This window comes from Cryptomeria japonica, chromosome 4 (genome assembly GCF_030272615.1).
Source record: "Cryptomeria japonica chromosome 4, Sugi_1.0, whole genome shotgun sequence".
Taxonomy (NCBI): domain Eukaryota; kingdom Viridiplantae; phylum Streptophyta; class Pinopsida; order Cupressales; family Cupressaceae; genus Cryptomeria; species Cryptomeria japonica.
In genome coordinates, this window is record NC_081408.1 from 367,151,795 (window position 1) to 367,171,258 (window position 19,464).

Genomic DNA, 19,464 nt, shown 5'->3' on the forward strand with positions numbered 1-19,464 from the left:
CTGGGTAAGCACCTTTTGGTCATATCTTTCTCTTTCTCAACAGGTTACTGACTCAGTTCTTCATAAGCAAAGATCTCTCAGACTGATTTTCTTTTGATGGCACTTCTATCGCTACAGAAACAGAAACAGAAACACATGGGGTCCATACGCCACCCCCATCAGAGAAGAGGTGAGCCCCTACCTTTTCTCCATCCACCTCCCCCTTTGCTCCCCCACTATGGATGGACCCAGTTATATAGGTGGTAGGTACTAACTCATCAACACAACACCCTCCTGCTTTACATCTCAGCCATCTCAGCCAATGCCTGATAAGTTGGTCTGTGCTTCCAACTCCATAAATGTAAAAAAAAAATAACGGAACGTGTCATTAGCAATTCACTATATGAAAATGTCATCAACTATTTCACTAAAAGAAAATAGACTATTTCCTCAAACAAGAAAAAAAAACCACCTTTGTATTCAATTGAATAATTTTTAGAATTACTGTTTATAGCATTACAACTTGACCTTCAAATATAAGATTGAATATCCATCGCATTACATATGACATGCCAGGAGATTCAAACATAGAACAAAATGCTGCAAGCACCAATTTACAATATTCCCAAATGGGAATCATTCTATTACAAATTGTAACATTCAAGAAGGTTGTCATGAAATTTCCACCATGCACGAATATCAGATCAATTGCTGTTGTAGCCTGTGTTCCCTTTTTAATCATTCCAATACCTCAACTAGTGGGTTTAGGCTCAATCTTTGGTTCATGGAACCCTTGCTTTTTGTGACAGACTAGAGAAAATCACTCCCGGGCATTATGCCTCACCACAGTTATACGTGAAAGTCTGATCACATAGAATGATAGAAAATATATTACAACAATAGACCCTTCGGTGAAGCCATTTCTTATAAAGCAATGTCCCAGGTTGAAACCTTGCAAAGAGCTGATACTAAATGTGCATTAAGGTGACGTCTCACATATGTCCAATTTGAACATAGTCCTGGGCAAGGTTCCAAAATCGCAGTTGAGTAGCACTCGCACTAAATTTAACATTACAAATACATTGCACACAGGAAACTGCATTCCTTGAAGAAGGCATGACACACCTGTGAAGTGAATATCAATTAAGGTGTCAATTGAGCTGCGCCTGGCTCTTGTATTATACAGTGAACCTCGAAAGGAAGCAACCACTACAATGCCCATATTCTGCTTACAGCAAATCTTGCATGAATGATTGTGAGGTCAAGTTATTAGTTTTGATCTTTCTCTACAGCAGCTGTATGGAAACGAACCTCCGGAATGTACTGACTGTATGTCATGGGCAGTGTTCCAGTAGTTATCAGGAGGTAACTTCTTTGCACCAGGCTTTGCATGGCAACTTCTCACCATTTTCCCCAACGCAGCATAATCAAATTTGAGCACTTCATCCAAATATGTCCAGGATCTGCTTATCAATAAAATGCCATCTGAAGCTGCTTCACATGTGCAATCCAAGCAGCAACATTTTGACCATCAACAGTAACCCAATCAACTGCTGTTGCTGCTGGTTGTTCCCACCATTCATCAACCTGTAACAACAATGAAATATGGTTAACTTTGGAAAAATTCCACCTGAGCAATCAAATCAGATGTTTGTAAAACAAATAGCTAATGCTTCATAGTTTATAATGAATGTGAATATTGCACCATTTTTATTTTGGCTAAACAAGAAATAATCAATGATTGACGGTGATCACTAATGATCCCAATCAACATTTCAACTTTCTCAATCTTCAAATTACATTATTCTCCACTTCAAAATGCATCCTACACGGTTTCCTATAAAATGAACAATTGATTATAAAGATATAGGGTGCTAAAGAAAGAAAATCAGCAAATTATTGTAATTGCCACATCGATGCTCATTTACATATCCAAATATTTAAAAACAATTAAATGATGTTCACTTGGTTACGGAGCTGCAAATATATCAAAATATAAGTCTACAAATAGCATTAGTCATATAAATGCGACCATACCATACCATCTGACAAAACTAAGTTGTGAATGAGAGTAAAGTAGGTTCTGGTTTGTTGAGGAGCTCAAATCTTGAATCTAGTTTATGCACAGCTGCAAAAACAGACTGAGCAAGTGGAGAGCAAAGCATTTTCAATTTAGAGCAATAAAACACTACAAGTTGGAAATTGAAGTCAAATAAAGATAGAGAGATCGGCTCAACAATCAACAGTCTTCTCAAAAGCACGTCTTATTCCTGAGGCTGAAAAAATGAGAACGAACATGTTACAATATTTTCCTCCAATTTGGAGGCTTTTTGCTACTCTGTTTTTATTTCACTACTTCAAATAGTGCACAAAGAGTTTAGCTAGTTCCCAGATAACCTTATTGAAAGGGAGAAAACTAGGCACAAAAGAGAAAATAACAATTCACAAGGTTTACAGCTATAAGTACATAGAGAAATTCTTATCAAACAACCAAATTTTGTTGAAATCTTTCACTACTTGGTTAACAGTGATAGGTAGTTCATGCCAGTAACCTTTGCATTATTTTAACGGAAAAATATCATTGTGGGACTAAATCTCCATTCCTGTTATGGTTCAAGATTCCTGAAATTTTATTATGGTTGTATAGACTTGTAAAATCATAGTTGAACTACTCGCTGAAAATTCGGCGAGTAGTTAAAAACTCACGAGTTTTTCTCAAGGCGAGTTTTTACGACTTTTACTCGCCGATTTTTTGGGAGTTTTTCATAAAAACTCGGCAACACTAAAAAAAGAGGCCCAAACATGTCAAAAAATTATATAATTTTTGTTTTTTCAGGTCAGTTTCATTCTCTTCATGAGAATATATACATGAAATATAACATTTAAGTATATACTTTAAGTTATATTTCATGTATATATTGGCAGGATGTTTGAGAGTGGTTTCAGATCTCTAGGAGTTGTAATGCAGATTCTAGGTTTTAGAAGATCTTTTAATTTTTCAGACTTAGTCAAATTTCAGTAATCAATATGCTCCTATCAACATTCTCTCGCTCTCTCTATCTCACTCACTTTATCTACCCCGAATTTTAGACCTATCTATCTCCCTATCACTCTTCCTCTATCCCCCTCTCTACCACTCTCAATCTCACTCTCTCCTCTCTTCCCCGAGATCTAGACCTATCTCTCTACCCCTCTCTTTCTCACCCTCAGACCTCGACGAGGGGTGCTACCCTCAACCTAATTTTAATTTGCAAATGCTTGGTGGAAAAGTTGGGGTGGACATAACCCCAAATCTCAAAAAAATTGCCTTCAGAATCTTATGTCAACCTTGTAGTTCATCCAGTTGTGAGCGCAATTGGAGCTTGTTTGAGGCCATCGACACGAAGAAGAGGAGCAAGTTAGCTCAAAAACGCCTCAATGACCTTGTCTTTGTGCAATATAATCTTTGGTTGCGCATAAGGAAGGTAGAGGAAGCACCAACTGGTCCAATTGATTTGGATGATATAGATCTTTATAGTGACTAGATATCAGAGGAGTAGCCTCCATTGTTTATAGAGGATGACATCAATGATTTGGAGAGGTAGGCTATGGAGGAGGGGGGTGGATTTGGTTTCACGCTGAATGACATTAAGGAGGATGAGGAGTCACTGCCAGTGCTAGGTGCAGCTAGAGACAGAGCTACATCTAGGATGGAGGATGAGCCACAGCTTGAGCCAGTCATACCGAGCGAGGAGGCACAATCACGCCCACAACAGACTTCTAGGACTAGACCCTCTAGTTCTACCTCTCCCTTAGTTTTTACTAGAGTTGGAAAGAGGAAGATGTAATTGTATTGATCTATTTACTTTTAGTTCTACAAAAACTATTTACTATTTTGCTTCCAGCCATCAGCATTCCTCATGAGGATGCGATTTTGTACTCACTTTGCATTTAAATATATCTAGACTCAACTTGTTTCTTTTGTGTTCTCATTGAATGCATCTTCTCATTAAATTTTGCAAAAAAAAATGCATTTTTAATTAAATTTAAGCATGTTTTTAAGTTGCCAAGTTTTTCGCCGAGTTTTTGCCGAGTGTTTTTTTTTTCAGGCCTCGGCGAGTAGTTCAACTATGTGTAAACTAATGAGCTACCTTGAATATGCATTTTATTAGAAAATTAAAAACTATATCTCTACGTTACCCCAAGTTTCCGGGACGGGGGGATAGGGGGACGAGTTTCTGGGACGGCAAATTTTTTTGCCAAATTTGGGGACAGGGGACAGAAAAGGGGACGGCTATATAAAATATAGGGAAAATTTAAAATATAAAGGAAAATTCTAAATGTTCATATGAAAACATGGATAAAGCATGCATCTATACATTATATTCATATGAAAACATGGATATAGCATGTGTATGATACTATGAAAACATTTTAGAATGCAAACATCGAACATACAACATTATCAATAGACTCAATACTCAATATGCACTCATAATTCAGAATTTCAATTCATTCACATTGTCAATATGCATATCATAATAGATATTAAAGAAATAACATACATAATGGAGCCTAATCAGACTCGGAGGTTAAATTTTCACTACTTCCATCAGCGCAGTTTCCCCCTATATTTTTTGACGGGTTTGGGGGCAGCGCCCCTTGCGCGCTCCCTGTTGCGATACAGGGCGGGGTCGAGGGGCAGCGCCCCATGAGGCCAAAAATACTTTTATTATTTTATATAGGCGTAGAGTGTTATTTTTCTATTGGCAAAAAACCCTTCATGAGATATTTCACTCCCTCAAATACGCAAAAAACATCATTAAAAAAAATTTGAAAATACGACTTTTTTTATTTTAATATTTTTCCCTAGCCCTAGATGTGGGGGACGTCTAGCCGTCCCCGGGACGGCTGGGACGTCCCCAATCCGTCCCCAGCCGTCCCCGGGACGTACGGACGTCCCCCACAGCTAGGGAAGTCGTCCCCCCGTTTCGGGGACGTCCCCTCAAAATTCTAACAATTTGGAGACGGGGGGGGGGGGACGTCCCCAAGTCCCCGAAACGTCCCCGGGACTGGGATGGGGGTTTTCGGGTAGGGGACGCGTCCCCGGGTTTCGTAGATATCTCCATTCCTGTTATGGTTCAAGATTCCTGAAATTTTATTATGGTTGTATAGACTTGTAAAATAATGAGCTGCCTTGAATATGCATTTTATTAGAAATTTAGGCAAGTATAAAAATATCCATAAGTGCATGCTTAAGGCTAAATGAAATATTTAACAAGAACACATTACTAATACGAAGGAATTCCATTTGAACTTCTTTGGTTACTCCAGGGCATTAATAAAGCTTCTTGTTTTCTGACACCTCCAATCTGATCCTGAATGTTAACCTGTCTTTTTGTTCAAACGCCGCTGATTCAGGCATGTGTACCACACTGACATATGAATATAATTTATTTGCTTTAAATCAACGAACTGTAAGTACCAAGAAACATGCAAATGTTATACAAAGTATCCTGCCAAGTATATCATAGGATTATTAATATAGCTTCTTGTTTTCTGAAACCTCCAATCTGATCTTGCATGTTGACAACCTCTGCCTTTTCGTTCCAACCTCAATAATTCAGGCATGTGTACCATCTTGACATATGAACATGATTCATTTGTCTTAATCTGCCCGCCCCAAATATCAGCAACCCGTGAGTTTCATGAAACATGTAAATGTTCCACAAATAGTGTATCATAGTGATTAATTCACATATACTTCTTTCATCACTAAAATAGATCTTGTATGGGTCATCTGCCATTGAGATGATTACATGAGGTGATTTCAATCATTCCAAATGCATTCACTGCATGTTGACCATAGAGAAAAATTCATAGTTCCATGGAGCCGCAGTACATGGTGACACAAGGATGAGTTTCAGGGATGGGGGACCCTTTTTCCAAAATCTGAGGATGGCAACTAACTAGTAACATAAATATGATATAGTACTTAAAACATTACCTATGTTACACCAACTTTCTAGGGCGGGGACAAGGACGGCAAGTGTCATGGGGTCCATTTCTAGGATGGACTTTTTGGGAGGCTATTTGTTGCCCTTATTTAGCATCTGCTAACACTGTATCAAAATCAAATGAGTCATTACCACTATAAGGGGTTGCCTCAATCTATAGGACCCCAACCAATCCTCCCTATGCCTCCTTGTCAATCTATGCAATGTCCCTAAGATTAAAATCCCACCATACAGTTGGAGTATATCAACCTTGAAGCCACAGGACATTATGCCGACCACCAACATCTCCACTCATCTAGAGGTAAACCTATTCCTCTGGATGGAATGGATAAAGTTGTATGCAGACCAACTTTTGCCTAGAGCACAAGAACTAGCAACTTGTGAAAGGAGGGAAATGGCAATCATTCTCAACTTAGTGTATCCTTGCCAGCCATGTCAACCATACAGTCAACCATACAATATGGATAGGGATGGTTTGAGCTAATGTAGCCCTAGTTTGTTAAGTGTTGAACCGATTATTAGCAAAGACAAGCCACTATGTACTGAGTAAAGTTGATTCCTCACTTCAATACATATTCAAAGGGCCTTCATTACTCTTCATCATCAAGATGCAACCTCCCAATCATTGGTGCATACAACTTGAGAGAGCAAAATTTGTCATATGAAGTGGGGAGTTCATAGTGTTCTGCCAAATCACAATGGGCTTGATATGATGCTCATATGATCCCAAATTAAGATTCTTATTGTAAATTGTGTGCTTCATCTGCCCGAGCATGTTGTCAAATGTCTCATAAATCTCTCCAAGGCTACGAGACTCCATATCAGCATATCTAATGACATCTACAACATGTGAGATGAAAGAGCAAACATATCTACAAACAAAATTTCAAAAATTATGATACTCAAAAGACAAAGAGTGTATGCTAGTAAAAGACTGAATAAAATTATTGTGTTACAAACATTAATAAATTAACATGTCAATAACTTGATAAAAGCTCTAGAATTCATTTACCTCATAGTGAACCACCACTCATCATCACGGATGTTTTGTTTCAGGCGTTTTCCTTTAGTAGTGTTTGAATAAGATCATCTACCCACTATGATTATCCATCATCAATTTTTGAGTCCCTTGTACATTGATCCTTTCTAACCAAATGAAATAACTGACATATCTAGTCTCCATAGGTTTAAGGAATTCCATGAAAAAGTATAAAAGAGTAAATAAGGTGTGGTGGCTTCAAATGAACACCTAAAATCTAAATCTCTAGCTTTTACCAACACTAGCGCTTCACTCAATCTATCTTCCCTGTCTTTCTATGCATTGTTCAATACATGAACACAACACAAGGTCCAAAAAAAGCGTGTAAACACCCTCCACCATCATGCAAGCTAATTTGCACACACATATCAAATCAATTTGAGACATGCTGAAATTTAAAATTTGCACCCTTGTGCTTTCTTGAACAATCAACAGCTCTGAGAAAATAAGAGCCGGATACATGTGTCACTGTGATGTTGATGAGTGATTGATGTCTAATATCAGTCCACTCATTTAATTCGAGCAATCCGTCATCATCCAAGTTTGCCTCATGTTTTCACATGCCTAGTTTATGTTCTCCAAGGGGAATAAATAAAGAACCAACCAAAATTGCAGCTTTGAACATTTTTGTTTGAAATAAGGAGAACATACCAAATAATATGATATGGTAAAGGCAAACAAAAATTTTGGCAATAGGAAACTCCACCACTTCTTGTGCTTGCATATTGAACATACATGCAACTATCCTTGCCCTTCCACTACCACAAGTGTTTCTATTTCCTCTTTTAGAAACATCACCAGTAGCACTAGCGACCATAGATAGCATAGTTGATATTGCAAGCTAGTATTGCCATATCCTTAGACCTTGTTTCCCTTCCATAAACAATATTTTGAACTCTACCTTTATATTTGGACATTACCTTAACCCCATGTCCTATAACGCCCAAGAGGTGACCATATACCCTACTGTATCTCTTGCTAAAATCTTTGCGGCAAATATGACACAACTACACTCTACTACCCTTAAATTTTTACATTTTTTTTTTACTAGAGATGTCACAAATGGAAAAAAGATTCAGATTATTTGAAAGGATAGTTTGCATAAACTTTCAAGATTTTGCAAGTGCACTCATATGAGTTATTTGGTTGTCCTCCATCCACAACACTCCCACACCCACAAGAACCCCCAACTAAACCTAAAACTCTTATATTTCATGTTCAATACAAACACTACTGCTGCCCATATTTTACAGAAAAACAATGCAAGTGCATACTGAAAATAGAAAAGAAAAAAAAATGTTCTTCAAAACTTTGAAAAGTCACGAAAAAATAAAAGTAAAAATGCACTTACCTCTACAACTGCCCTACTCCTCAATGTTCACTTCTCAATAATGCTAGACCTTGCTATCCTAGTTTTGTTACCTCAAGCTCGGCCTTACTATTCACAATGTATTTTTCCTCCAACTTTGCTGCTTTTTTGGATGTAAAAAAAGTTTAAAATGGAAGGAGGAACTACCTTTTATTCATTTAGGACTGACTATGGTATGGAGACACACAAAACAAGACAATAAAAATGTTTTTGATTAATCCTAGGTGTTATTTAAATTTTCTGACGTTTTAGTGTGGCGATTAGTGACGGAGTTTCCAAGGCATTTCTAAAATGTTACCTCAGCAAAGCAAATAGGGGATGTTGAGGAAGGGAGAGAGATTTCAGAGTCCCTATATCATTGAAACAACTCCAATACAGTAACAGATCCAAGGGGGCAAGGGACACAAAAAAAAAGTAAAAGAAATTGCAATTTTTCTTTTATGCAAAGTTAAACTATAAGCACAATAAATCAATTGAAACAACAATGAATTGAAAATTCTAAATATCAATATATTAATATCATGATTATGTTAAGTTTCAACTTTCAAGTACAAAGAACCAATGCCATGATACATCTAATCATTCTCCCCAAAAATCGTGGCAAACCCCTCATTGCTAGAACTATTGGACCCATCTAATTGAAGCTCCTCCAAATGGGTTCCAACCAACCCTACTTGTGTAGCATGATCCTAATTAATTTGTGTCAGCTCAATTGGTCTATACTTAAAACCATGTTACTAGACTTTACTCATGCACAAGCATCTTGTGGTCCACATATGACCACAAGCTCCCCACTTTCCTAGAGGTAAGCATGCTGCTCTTGGTGGAATGGATAGAGACGAACAGTTACACATTTGACTATTGACAATTGCTGCATTTGGAACATAAATTATTTTGATTTATCTTTGACATTTGGCACTGAATTATCAATTATCAGCTGTGTTGTATAATTAATTTTGAATATTTCATTCAAATAATGGCTATTTTCATAAAATTGTAATCAACACATATTTTGTATGATGTACCCAAGCCACCATTTCTACAAATTCATTTTACCATTTCTAGCATTCCAATAATTACGAAACAACATAAAGTTTAAAAATCTTCTCTATATTTGATATTTTGAATTCCCTAAATTTATGACCAATAGGTTTATTTAAAAAGTTCCTTTTCTCCAAATTTCTGAATTTGCAAGCTCAATTATTATGCCGCTCCCATTTTTTCTATTTATAACTCTTCTATTTCTAATTTTCAGCTTCTGAAAAGATTTTATGTTTGTATTACATATCTGTGTCGTGTCTCTGCCTCCACATCAAAATAATAGTTTAATCCTAGCATCACAATTATGTTAGGGTGCTGCTATGCGCATATTACCAGATACCCCACAAGATCTCTCATACATGGTCTGCAACAAAGATATGTTTACCAATTTATTGATACTGCAATTCATCTTCCAGGACTCATACCTGTCAGTTGCTTCATTTTCAGAAGCAAGACATTTTATAGTTGCCATAAAACCTAACCAAAACCACAAGCGTCATCGATGAAAAAAACTATCCACAAAACTTGCAAGGCAGTCCTTAAATAAAGAACTTATCGTGCATTACATTTCAAGTTTAGATATTCAATATTGGCTCTCCCTAGAAGCACATTTTATTAAAGTTTCAGCCAAAGTGGCATTGAAGAAGAAAGTTACTGCAAAATATTCATTGGGAGCTTTGGTTCAAAATTAAGAAAATGAATTGAAAAAAAAATTGAGTAAAATATTTCGACAAGGAAACAATGTTGAGGTAAGTTTCATAAACCCAAATCAAGTACTGATTAACCTATATCCAAGGGCCCATAAATATCAATTTAGCATTTGGTAGTTATAACTTTAGAAGTAAACATAGCATGCAAGTATCACAAGGTAAAATGAGCCCTTAAATATTCATAAACTAAAACCATGTGCTGATTAACTAAGGTCCTAAGGGCCCTTATAGATCAATCTAGCATTCAGTAGTCATAACTTTAAGTAGCACACAAAGTACTTAGGTATCACAAGGTAAAATGAGCCCTTAAATATTCATAAACTAAATCGTGTGCAAATTAACTAAGGTCCTAAGGGCTCTTAAAGATCAATCTAGCATTCAGTAGTCATAACTCTAAGCAATCTAGCATTCAGTAGTCATAACTCTAAGTAATACACAGAGTATTTAAGTATCAAAAGACAAAATGAGCAATCAACACCTATAAAACAATACAAAAATCTGTGTAACATGGTAACTACATTGGAACGGTGCAGTCACTACTTCCTAATTTAAGCATTCCAGGAAACAAACCATATCCAGCTAGGTAATTTCAAACTAAGGGATGGTCTGGGTTAATCCGTAGTGTGCATGAGCCATACATAGTAGATTTTAACCTTTGTGTGGCAATACAAAATCTTTATTCAATATCATATACCTGCAGCAACCTTTTGGGAGGAAGCTTTGAGACAACACTCATAGAAAGAAACAGCAATGGGAGAAGGTACAGTTCTCTTTTCTAAAGTACAAAGCCCTATGCAAGCATGCATGTCTTTCCTTGTTACAAGATAAACAATGAAAATCTCAGAATCTTCAATTGATACTTACCAAACCTCTGACCCTCTTGCATTCTTGTAGACACTTTTGAGCTTCATGAACTGCAGCCTTGAGCTCAGGCAACCATTTTTCCATGGCTATTTTTTCATGTTCCGCAGCCACAGAAAGACAATATGATGTAGTCCTGTAAAAACATATACACTTTAAAATCATAGCCATTCTAATAACTTCCCAACAATTGACTAGCAACTTGTATCAGACAACAATGTTGCCGTTCATAGAACAAATATGTTGCAAAGATCCCATTTTATTTTTGACAGAATGTTGACTGTAAATTGATTGCTCACCTTTCATATTCTGGTCTTGAGCTGTAAGCATTGCTCAATAATGCACGACCACTGCCAACTAAGTCCTTAAGCATATGCACTTGATTGATTGCCTTTGAAAGGTCCTCCAAAATACTTGCCTCTGACCCACGGAGCTTCAAGCAAAACTCCAATGATTCCAACACTGATCCCAAGCCAGCATCCGAACCCTCAACTCCTGCTGTCAATGGTTGCATATCAGAATATTCATTGCAAGTTTACATTATTTTTTGATGTGTTCCAAAAGCAGCTTAAGAAAAAGTTGCTTCTTATGATGTTCAAATCATAAAAACCAAGTTACTTGTTGGCATGACAACACAAGAATATTATGTTACAAATGTGCATAGTGCAAAGTATACAAATGGATAATTAATCATGACATATGGTAATGACTTCAGACTTCTTTTAAAAATTCAATTATGGATAATAGGATTTTCTCTTTGTTCGAAGTTCATTTTTGGGATTCATAAATTTCATCTAACATGAACTTCAAGTTTCACATCATTAACAGAGCCTCTTCTGGTTCAACCAGCTTGATATATATTTGTTAAAAATGCACAACACAAATTCAGATTAAAAATATGTTTAGTTAAATTAAGCATTTAATAGAAGGACCTCTAAGAAACTTTTTGTGAAGACTACTAAGAACAAACATTACATTAGTCGTGCAAGAGATCACAGGATTTCAACTCCAGAATTATAGACTGTTGGATCCTGCTTCTTTCTCACGAACTCTCAAGGATTTTGCCAGATCCTACTTCTCCATAGTTTGTGGTGGGTCCCAAGTGGGGCCTGCAGCTGGAGAAAGCCATTGTATTTGTCCACCTCGTGGGGTTTGAAGTTGCTGGTGTGGGTCCAGTTGGTTTTTGTTGTGAACCTTTCTTCTTTTGGTCAGCTTCTGTCTCTCTCCTTTCTAGATAGTTTTCAGCATTTAGCTGCCTCTAATAGGCAGACAGGTAAATAGCAGTCCTAAATTGTTATTTTTTTCTCTCTTCCTTCTGGCAATGGAAATCCAATCACCATCATGCATGAGAAATGGGCACAAGATCTCTGGTTCTGTTGAAACAAACCATCTAGGTCAAGTAAAGATGGCTTCATCCGTCAAAACAAGGAAGTGGATATGTATTAATGCCAAACAGTTTCGGGGTATTTTAAAACATAGGCTTCTCCGTCCAAAATGGGAACAAACAATAAAAAAGCAATCTGAAAGTTCAAATAATTTGGGCCTCGGTCATAAATGTAACTCAAACAAGTTCCCTTTGCAAGTGACTTGCTGTAACAATAAAAAAGCAATCTGAAAGTTTTAATAATTTGGGCCTCGGTCATAAATGTAACTCAAACAAGTTCCCTTTGCAAGTGAGTGGCAACAGCAAGTCTAAACGCACAAAAGACCTTGAAGATTCTAGTGCTTCCAGTTGTACTTTATGGGCATGAATTGTAGTCCAGTGATACCTCAGATTCATGGTGGAAGCAAATTGAGAAAATTCAAAACCGCTTGATCACAAGCAAGTTCAAAATTAAAAGTTTGGGTCCTTATGATATCATGCTGAGTGAAACTGGGGCTACTCCTACTGAAGCAATTGCTATGGTGTCTCTCATAAGATATTTAAAAAGAAACAATCAAATGAAAGAAGTTAGATGACCTAAGGTTTTTTTCAATGACATATTGTGCAAAAGAAAAGACTTGGATGCAGCAAAACAGCAAATGGATAAGTAAATGGAATATCTACTTGAATACATGCCCCATGAAAAGTAAGGAGATAAAGGCTTTTGCTTTGGATAAGTTCCATAAGAGTACTTGGGGTAAAGCGCCAGGAAGAAAGAAAAATTATTATATCAAAGAGTTCAATCCCACTTTGATCATCAACCAAAAGTGTAAATAGGGGCTAATATTTCATGGAGACCCAAATTTCTTATTGCCTGGTTAAGAACTAACTCTCATCAACTCCAGACTAGGTTACCGGGTTCGGCCCCCTACACCCCTGGTGCTGGTCCGGTCCGGTCCGATCCTGGTCCGAGGTCCTAGTCCGGTCCGCCTGTGGTCAGGACAGGGTCCGTGATTCACAAGCCTGGATCGGACCCAGGTCGAACCCAAGAGGACCCAAGTCGAAGCCGAGGGTCTGATGGCCCAAAAATGGTGCTTTTTTGCAAAATTTAATTTTTTTTAAATCCACCACATTAAAAAACTAAAATATAACCCTAATAGTGAGTTTTAAAACATTAACTTGGCTCATTTCACACAAGCAACATGACTACAAGCAAGGGGAAGCGAAGATGTGGGATATGGAGCCAGAGCATACTGATTTGGATGCTTTCACTTCTCAGCTTGTTGCATTTGATGACTCGGATAGTGAGCAAACTTATAGTACAAGTGCAAGTGCAAGTGCAAGTGTAAGTGGCATTGGCATTGGTTCATCTAATGTCAAGGTCAATGATGAGGAGGAGAATGAAGATGATGATTTAGAGAATCCATTTGATGATTAAACTATTAGAATATTTCATTATATTTTAGTCACCTATATTTAGTTCCTTGTTTAATGGTCATTTAGCTTTTTTGTTTATAGCTCGTTAATTGTAAACTATTGCTTCTTTATTAAAGATGCATAGTTAGCTTTTATTTAATTTACTTTTAAGCTTTATTTAGCATTTAGCTTTTTAGTCTTTTACTTTAATCTTTTTATAGAACACCATCTTGTAACCTCTATATATACGTTTGTATATCATTCAATTAATTCCTTCAATTATTTTTCATGGTATTAGAGCACGAAAATTAAACTTTTCGAAAGGTTTCTCTAGTGAAATTTTTCAAAAGTTTTTTTCTAGGCGAATTGAATCCAAGAGGTTTTTTTTTTTAAAAAGAAAAAACTTTTTCAGGGCAATTTGCAGATTGGAGATTTTTTTCCTGCAGGTTTCTTTGCAGAGTTTCAGCTAGGGTTTCTGAGCGTTTTAGGCAGATCGTGGGCAGATTTTTTTGTTTTTCGCGATTTTCTTCTCGCATTTTTCTGTGGCTCACGTCGTTTTTTTGCGGCTCGCGATTTTCTTCATCCGCGTGTTTCTCTGTTACGTGGCGGCTGCGTCTGGTATTTCCGCATGATTTTTTTTTTGAAAATCGCAGATTTCTTTGGCGCTAGCAAGAGGGCATTTCTGAAAATCGCACATTTTCCGAAAATCGCGTTTTTCCTGTGTTTGTGGGCCGCGCCCAAACTGTATTTTTGGCACTTTGATTTTTTCATCTTTTTTTACACGAATTCCAGGCGCGATTTTCATGCCGTTTTTGCCGCATTACAGAAAAATCATGGTTCAGTGGTTTTTTCTGCCAGCTCGGGTTTTCTGCCAGGATACTTGAATATTTTGTCATTTTGATATAAAACTTGATTACAAGTTTATGTTGGTTTTGTTGTTTATATGATGCTATGTGACATGCTAATCTTAATTCATGCTTATAGGCTATATGTATATAAAATTTACATATTTTTGTACTAACGAGCCCAAACCCCTTTTCAAAATTTTGCCATACCAGCGTACCGGTTCTTTGAACCCAAACCGGTGCCCGAACCCGAACCAGCAACTTGGACTACAGTGTAAATCTAGACATTAGAAAAAAACAAAAGAAGCTTGGAACGAAAGAGTGTGTATTTTTTGCACTTCCGAGAAAGTGGAAACAAAAAGCATTTTATTCTAGACAGAAAGGACGTGTATGTAAATATCTTGACAGCTATCTCTTAGTGCGAGGGGATCATTGAGAAGTTGATGGTGCTCATCATCACCTTGCATGGAAAAAGAATTGAAATGCAGAAGTCAATTTGATTAGGCAGACTGCCATAGCCTATTTTTAGCCTCATGGACATTAAAAAATTTCTTCTTCTATTTCCTCGATTCCAAGGCTTTTAAGTTTGATGCTTCTACACAACCCTTCAAGCTACGGGATTACAATTAATTGAAATTTTGAAATTATAACAAACATGATATGTTTCAGGCCAGTATTTGCATAGTGTGGTGGTTAATTTGTTGTGGTGTTGTTCTTGCCATCAAGATTCAAACACCACTGGAGTGTTACTATTGACTATTTATTTTGGGGACGAGGTACCCCCATTTGTGAGCTCACCAGTTCATAGCTCCACCCTTCTTTTTTAAAAAAAAATCACACATAATATGTTTCACAAATATCAAGTTAATAATTTACAACTACAACCAAACAGTAAGCAATTAGAAGGTGATAAAACTTTCCCAACAATAATTTTATAAAAAAAAATTATAATTTTGCAGACTAATAACATATATCCCAGAAAATTGATTTTTGGGAACAAATAAACAATACTAAGTTTAAAGAACATCCTATGACTTACCCCTTGAAATATGAGATTTCCCTCAATTTGTTTTGCTATAGTCAAAAATAATTGCAAACATAATTGACCTGTAGATTGCAGAACATACTACCTGCATGATACTGTAGTGCTGCAGATATGCGGCAAATTGATGGAATTGCTGAAGGATCTCTTGCACCAGCTCTTGCAGTCAATAATTCTGCATTCTTCTCTGCAGCAGCAACTGCTTCAGGACCTGTTGACCCACTTACACCCATGGAATCCAGAAGAGCCTATTTTGAATGGAAAGAAATTTTGAAGCAGAATTTAGTGATTGTCTCTATATGCTTCATTTCTGGAAAGGTAATTAGAAATACATAATGTAATTTAACAATGAGCCAACCTGTGGAGTGGCCGGTAACATATAAAGACGGTTTTCTGGGCTTCTGTGAAAAGCAACTACTTCTTTTTCTATGAGATCGTGAGCCTCTGTTGTTTTGTTTTGAACTGTTGAACATGCAGGGATAATTGTGTTTGCTGAATATTCACGAGCAGCCAGAGGGTGCTGCTCCCAAGATGCTGCAGCAGCCTGCATATCAAAGCATTCATTTTACTAAAAAGCATCTCAGCTAGCTTGACATTAAAATAAATTGTGCTGGAATTACTATAGTCATAACCTCTGAAACAAAAATTGGCATAATTCATAACATAACTAGGATAGAGACAATCTGACACTTAGGTATAGCAACAAAGCTTCAACAAATAACCTATAGAAGTCTCCCAGAAGGCAAAATCTGACATATGTTCCACTGAGCTCCTGTTTGTGTGGATTGGCAAACATGGAAGGGAGAACAAGTAGGAATAACATTTTAATAGAAAAATTCAAAAATAGTAAAGGTATGAGGACAGGGATGGGTATGGAGGACTTTCATCTGACAGAATATATTACCAATAAGTAGGAATTCAAGTCCAATGAACTCATATCCCCAACTAAAAAAAGTTAACGATACATATAAAAACAAGCTCAATATTTCTCTATGTAGCTAGATTTCACACAAAAAATTACATACCAAATTACAGATTGTCTGTTCAAGCACACAGTATAATTTGGGGCACGAACTAGAAAATACAAAATATTGAACTCAACCATCTTGTATAAGGCAATAAACAGCTGAGTTGATCTCCTGAAAGCAAGCCCATTAGATATGATGACAGTATCAAGCAAGCAACTTGTGAACATTTTCCCCAAAAACAACAATAAATGGTGGATTTTAGATTACCGTCAACTGAGACACCAATTTGGTGTCTGAGACCCCTCTTGTAGAAACCCACATTGTTTTTCCAATTATCTTAGGTCTCATTCAAATTTAAAAAACTTCAGGTTTCAATTCGAATAGTGATAAATCAACGAAAATGTTGTCAGTCGTTTTAAAAGCCCAAGGTATAGTTTAAAAATTTAAAATCAACCCAATTTCATGCTCTCCATGGCATCTAATTGTTCAAGACAGTTCAAACAGCCTATCCAAGTAAGCTATGGGCACAATAATATATGTGCAATTAATTCAACAATCCAGCTTGCAAACACATCCAATCATTCTATTACCATTTTTCTCCCGTGGTGAGAAAAATGCAATCACAAGTCACATTTACTCTGTATAAACCAGCATTTACAAAATAAAGTAACTATCTTCCAACTGATAAGATCCATATTTGGATAAAATCAATTAAATTAGTTAGAAGTGTAATGATATTGCTGAAAAACAGCCCATTCCAACTTAATTGTTGTAGCTGAGCTACAGTTGCTAAAATTCTAAATATGGGCAGAAATAAAAAATCAGACAACAGTCAACATTTTTTATGAGAGAAGACAACATAAATGTGCATAATCTTACAAAAACTTACCAGATTCGATCGGACAAGAGCTGTATAAATTGATTCCAATTCTGTCCTGCGCCCATCAAATTGTTCAATCTTTTTCCATTTCCGTCGCAATGCTTCTTCAGCTTCTCTCCACTCTGCACACATTTTCTTCAGCCGTAGAACTTCTGATGTCAATGTATTTACACTTGCTCTTAACCCTACTAGTTCTCTTTCCTTTGACAAAACGTCCAGCTGCCAGCAAGAAAAACAGCAACTGGTTATTATTATTTCTGTGAGATCTTTTTGGTTTACATATGAACCAAATGTGATTTAGATCTAAACACTTGAAATTTTATGCTATTCTAGCAATTATTGTATAGAATAAGAGCAAACATACTATATCGTATATATCAATCATGTTGTGTGTACATGCAGTCTTTGACTAAATTAAAACCAGGTACATTTAAAATCTCGTCAACTTTTGATAATACTAGCAATGAATATTTTCTAAGCATGGTAACATTTAAACAGATAAATTTGTAGAGTAGTCCTTAAAGGAAAAATAAGAAAACTAGGCACAAAACCCACAAATAAAATCAATGAAAATGCCTTGCTTTCTAAGTTTTGATATGAAGAGACAAGAATTTAACCTGAAATTGAACATTGTAGGAAAAGTTTCACATGGGTACAAAACATCATACATGCAACTCTTTTCAAGTTTTGTGTTAATATGTAAATAATTATTTAATAACCTAAGTTCAGGAGTTATAAAGGAGCTCTGGACTACAATCCATATCCGTTCTTCATTCTCATGCATCATAAATTACACATGAAGCATCATATATTTTATAAGTATTTTTTCAGAGTCCAACATGACATAGTATGCTATAAAGTAACCCTATGTAGTATTCCAGATACAGCAACAATTAACTGTACTTTTAACATTTATGACAACAACTTTAACAATGGGTGTTGGAAAAACAATCACTTAAACATTTACATTTTTACCCAAATAAGCAAAATTGCATAAAAAATCACAAAACATTTTGCTGAACTACAAGTGAATTTTAATGCAAGTATAGTGTTTCACTCATTAAGTTTTTAATGTTTGCACTTCTTGTTTATTCTTGGGTCTTATGAAGGCATCGTGATTATTAAAATTGATTTAATCTCAGCATTTAGATGCACATTATGTGACATGAATACATATATAAATGGTGGTTGTGTTTGATTGGAACTTTCTTAAAATTTTATTGTTCACAACTAGTCACTAAGTACTTACACCTCAACATCTACATTACCAGGTTTGTCCGGTGCCACAAAATACAGAATGGGTCTGGATGTAACCCCAGGTCAAGGTACCTTGGTAAACCCAAGGTGTATTCCCAAGACATTTAATCATCCCATGTACATCTAAAATGTACCTAGGACAAATACATAATCCTGGGAAATAGCCAAGACAAAGTTGACTGCAGAAAAATTAAAAATTGTGTTAAAAAATAGATTTTTAGGACCAAGCAAAAAAACCCTCCTTCAATTAAGCTTTTTAAATTTTCAATTTAGAAATGCTTGCAAGTTTCAAATCCTTGTTTACATTTCTTCGAAAATAGGAGAAGTGGAATTGAATAAGACAATAAATAAGAAGGGTGATGACGTTCCACTTCTTCAACCATGCAGCCTTCATCTTTGGCCCAACCATGTCAGCCAATCAATTTACACTCCTCCATAAAGGTATCAGGGCAGGGCTCTCATTCATGCACTCAGAGAACTTTTGTGTGGACATTGGCAGACATAACTGCACACTCAGACAATCTTTACAAATACGATGGAATTGACCAGTCCCTAAATCAATCACAAAGTGAGAAAAGATGAAATGGTATTATTATACTATATATAAAATATTGCAATTGATATTATTTTTCTATGATTTAATATTGTATACATATTTATTTTAATTTATATTTGTATAATATTGTGATGGTGAGATT

General features: G+C 36.2%; 1 protein-coding gene across 2 annotated transcripts in view; it reads right to left on the reverse strand.

The window, feature by feature from the left end:
- Positions 1-424: 424 nt before the first annotated feature.
- LOC131047125 (AUGMIN subunit 5) overlaps positions 425-19,464 on the reverse strand; it is a 40,270-nt gene continuing 21,230 nt past the window's right edge. The window contains exons 5-10 of one of the 2 annotated variants that reach the window (XM_057980975.2): positions 17,519-17,728; positions 16,020-16,205; positions 15,750-15,909; positions 11,295-11,493; positions 10,999-11,131; positions 425-1,566 (exon numbers count right to left, since the gene is read on the reverse strand). In XM_057980975.2, coding sequence (XP_057836958.2) covers positions 1,450-1,566; positions 10,999-11,131; positions 11,295-11,493; positions 15,750-15,909; positions 16,020-16,205; positions 17,519-17,728 — 1,005 coding nt within the window. In that variant the 3' untranslated portion in view covers positions 425-1,449. The remainder of the gene's footprint in view (positions 1,567-10,998; positions 11,132-11,294; positions 11,494-15,749; positions 15,910-16,019; positions 16,206-17,518; positions 17,729-19,464) is intronic. The other variant, XM_057980983.2, reaches the window with a different exon arrangement.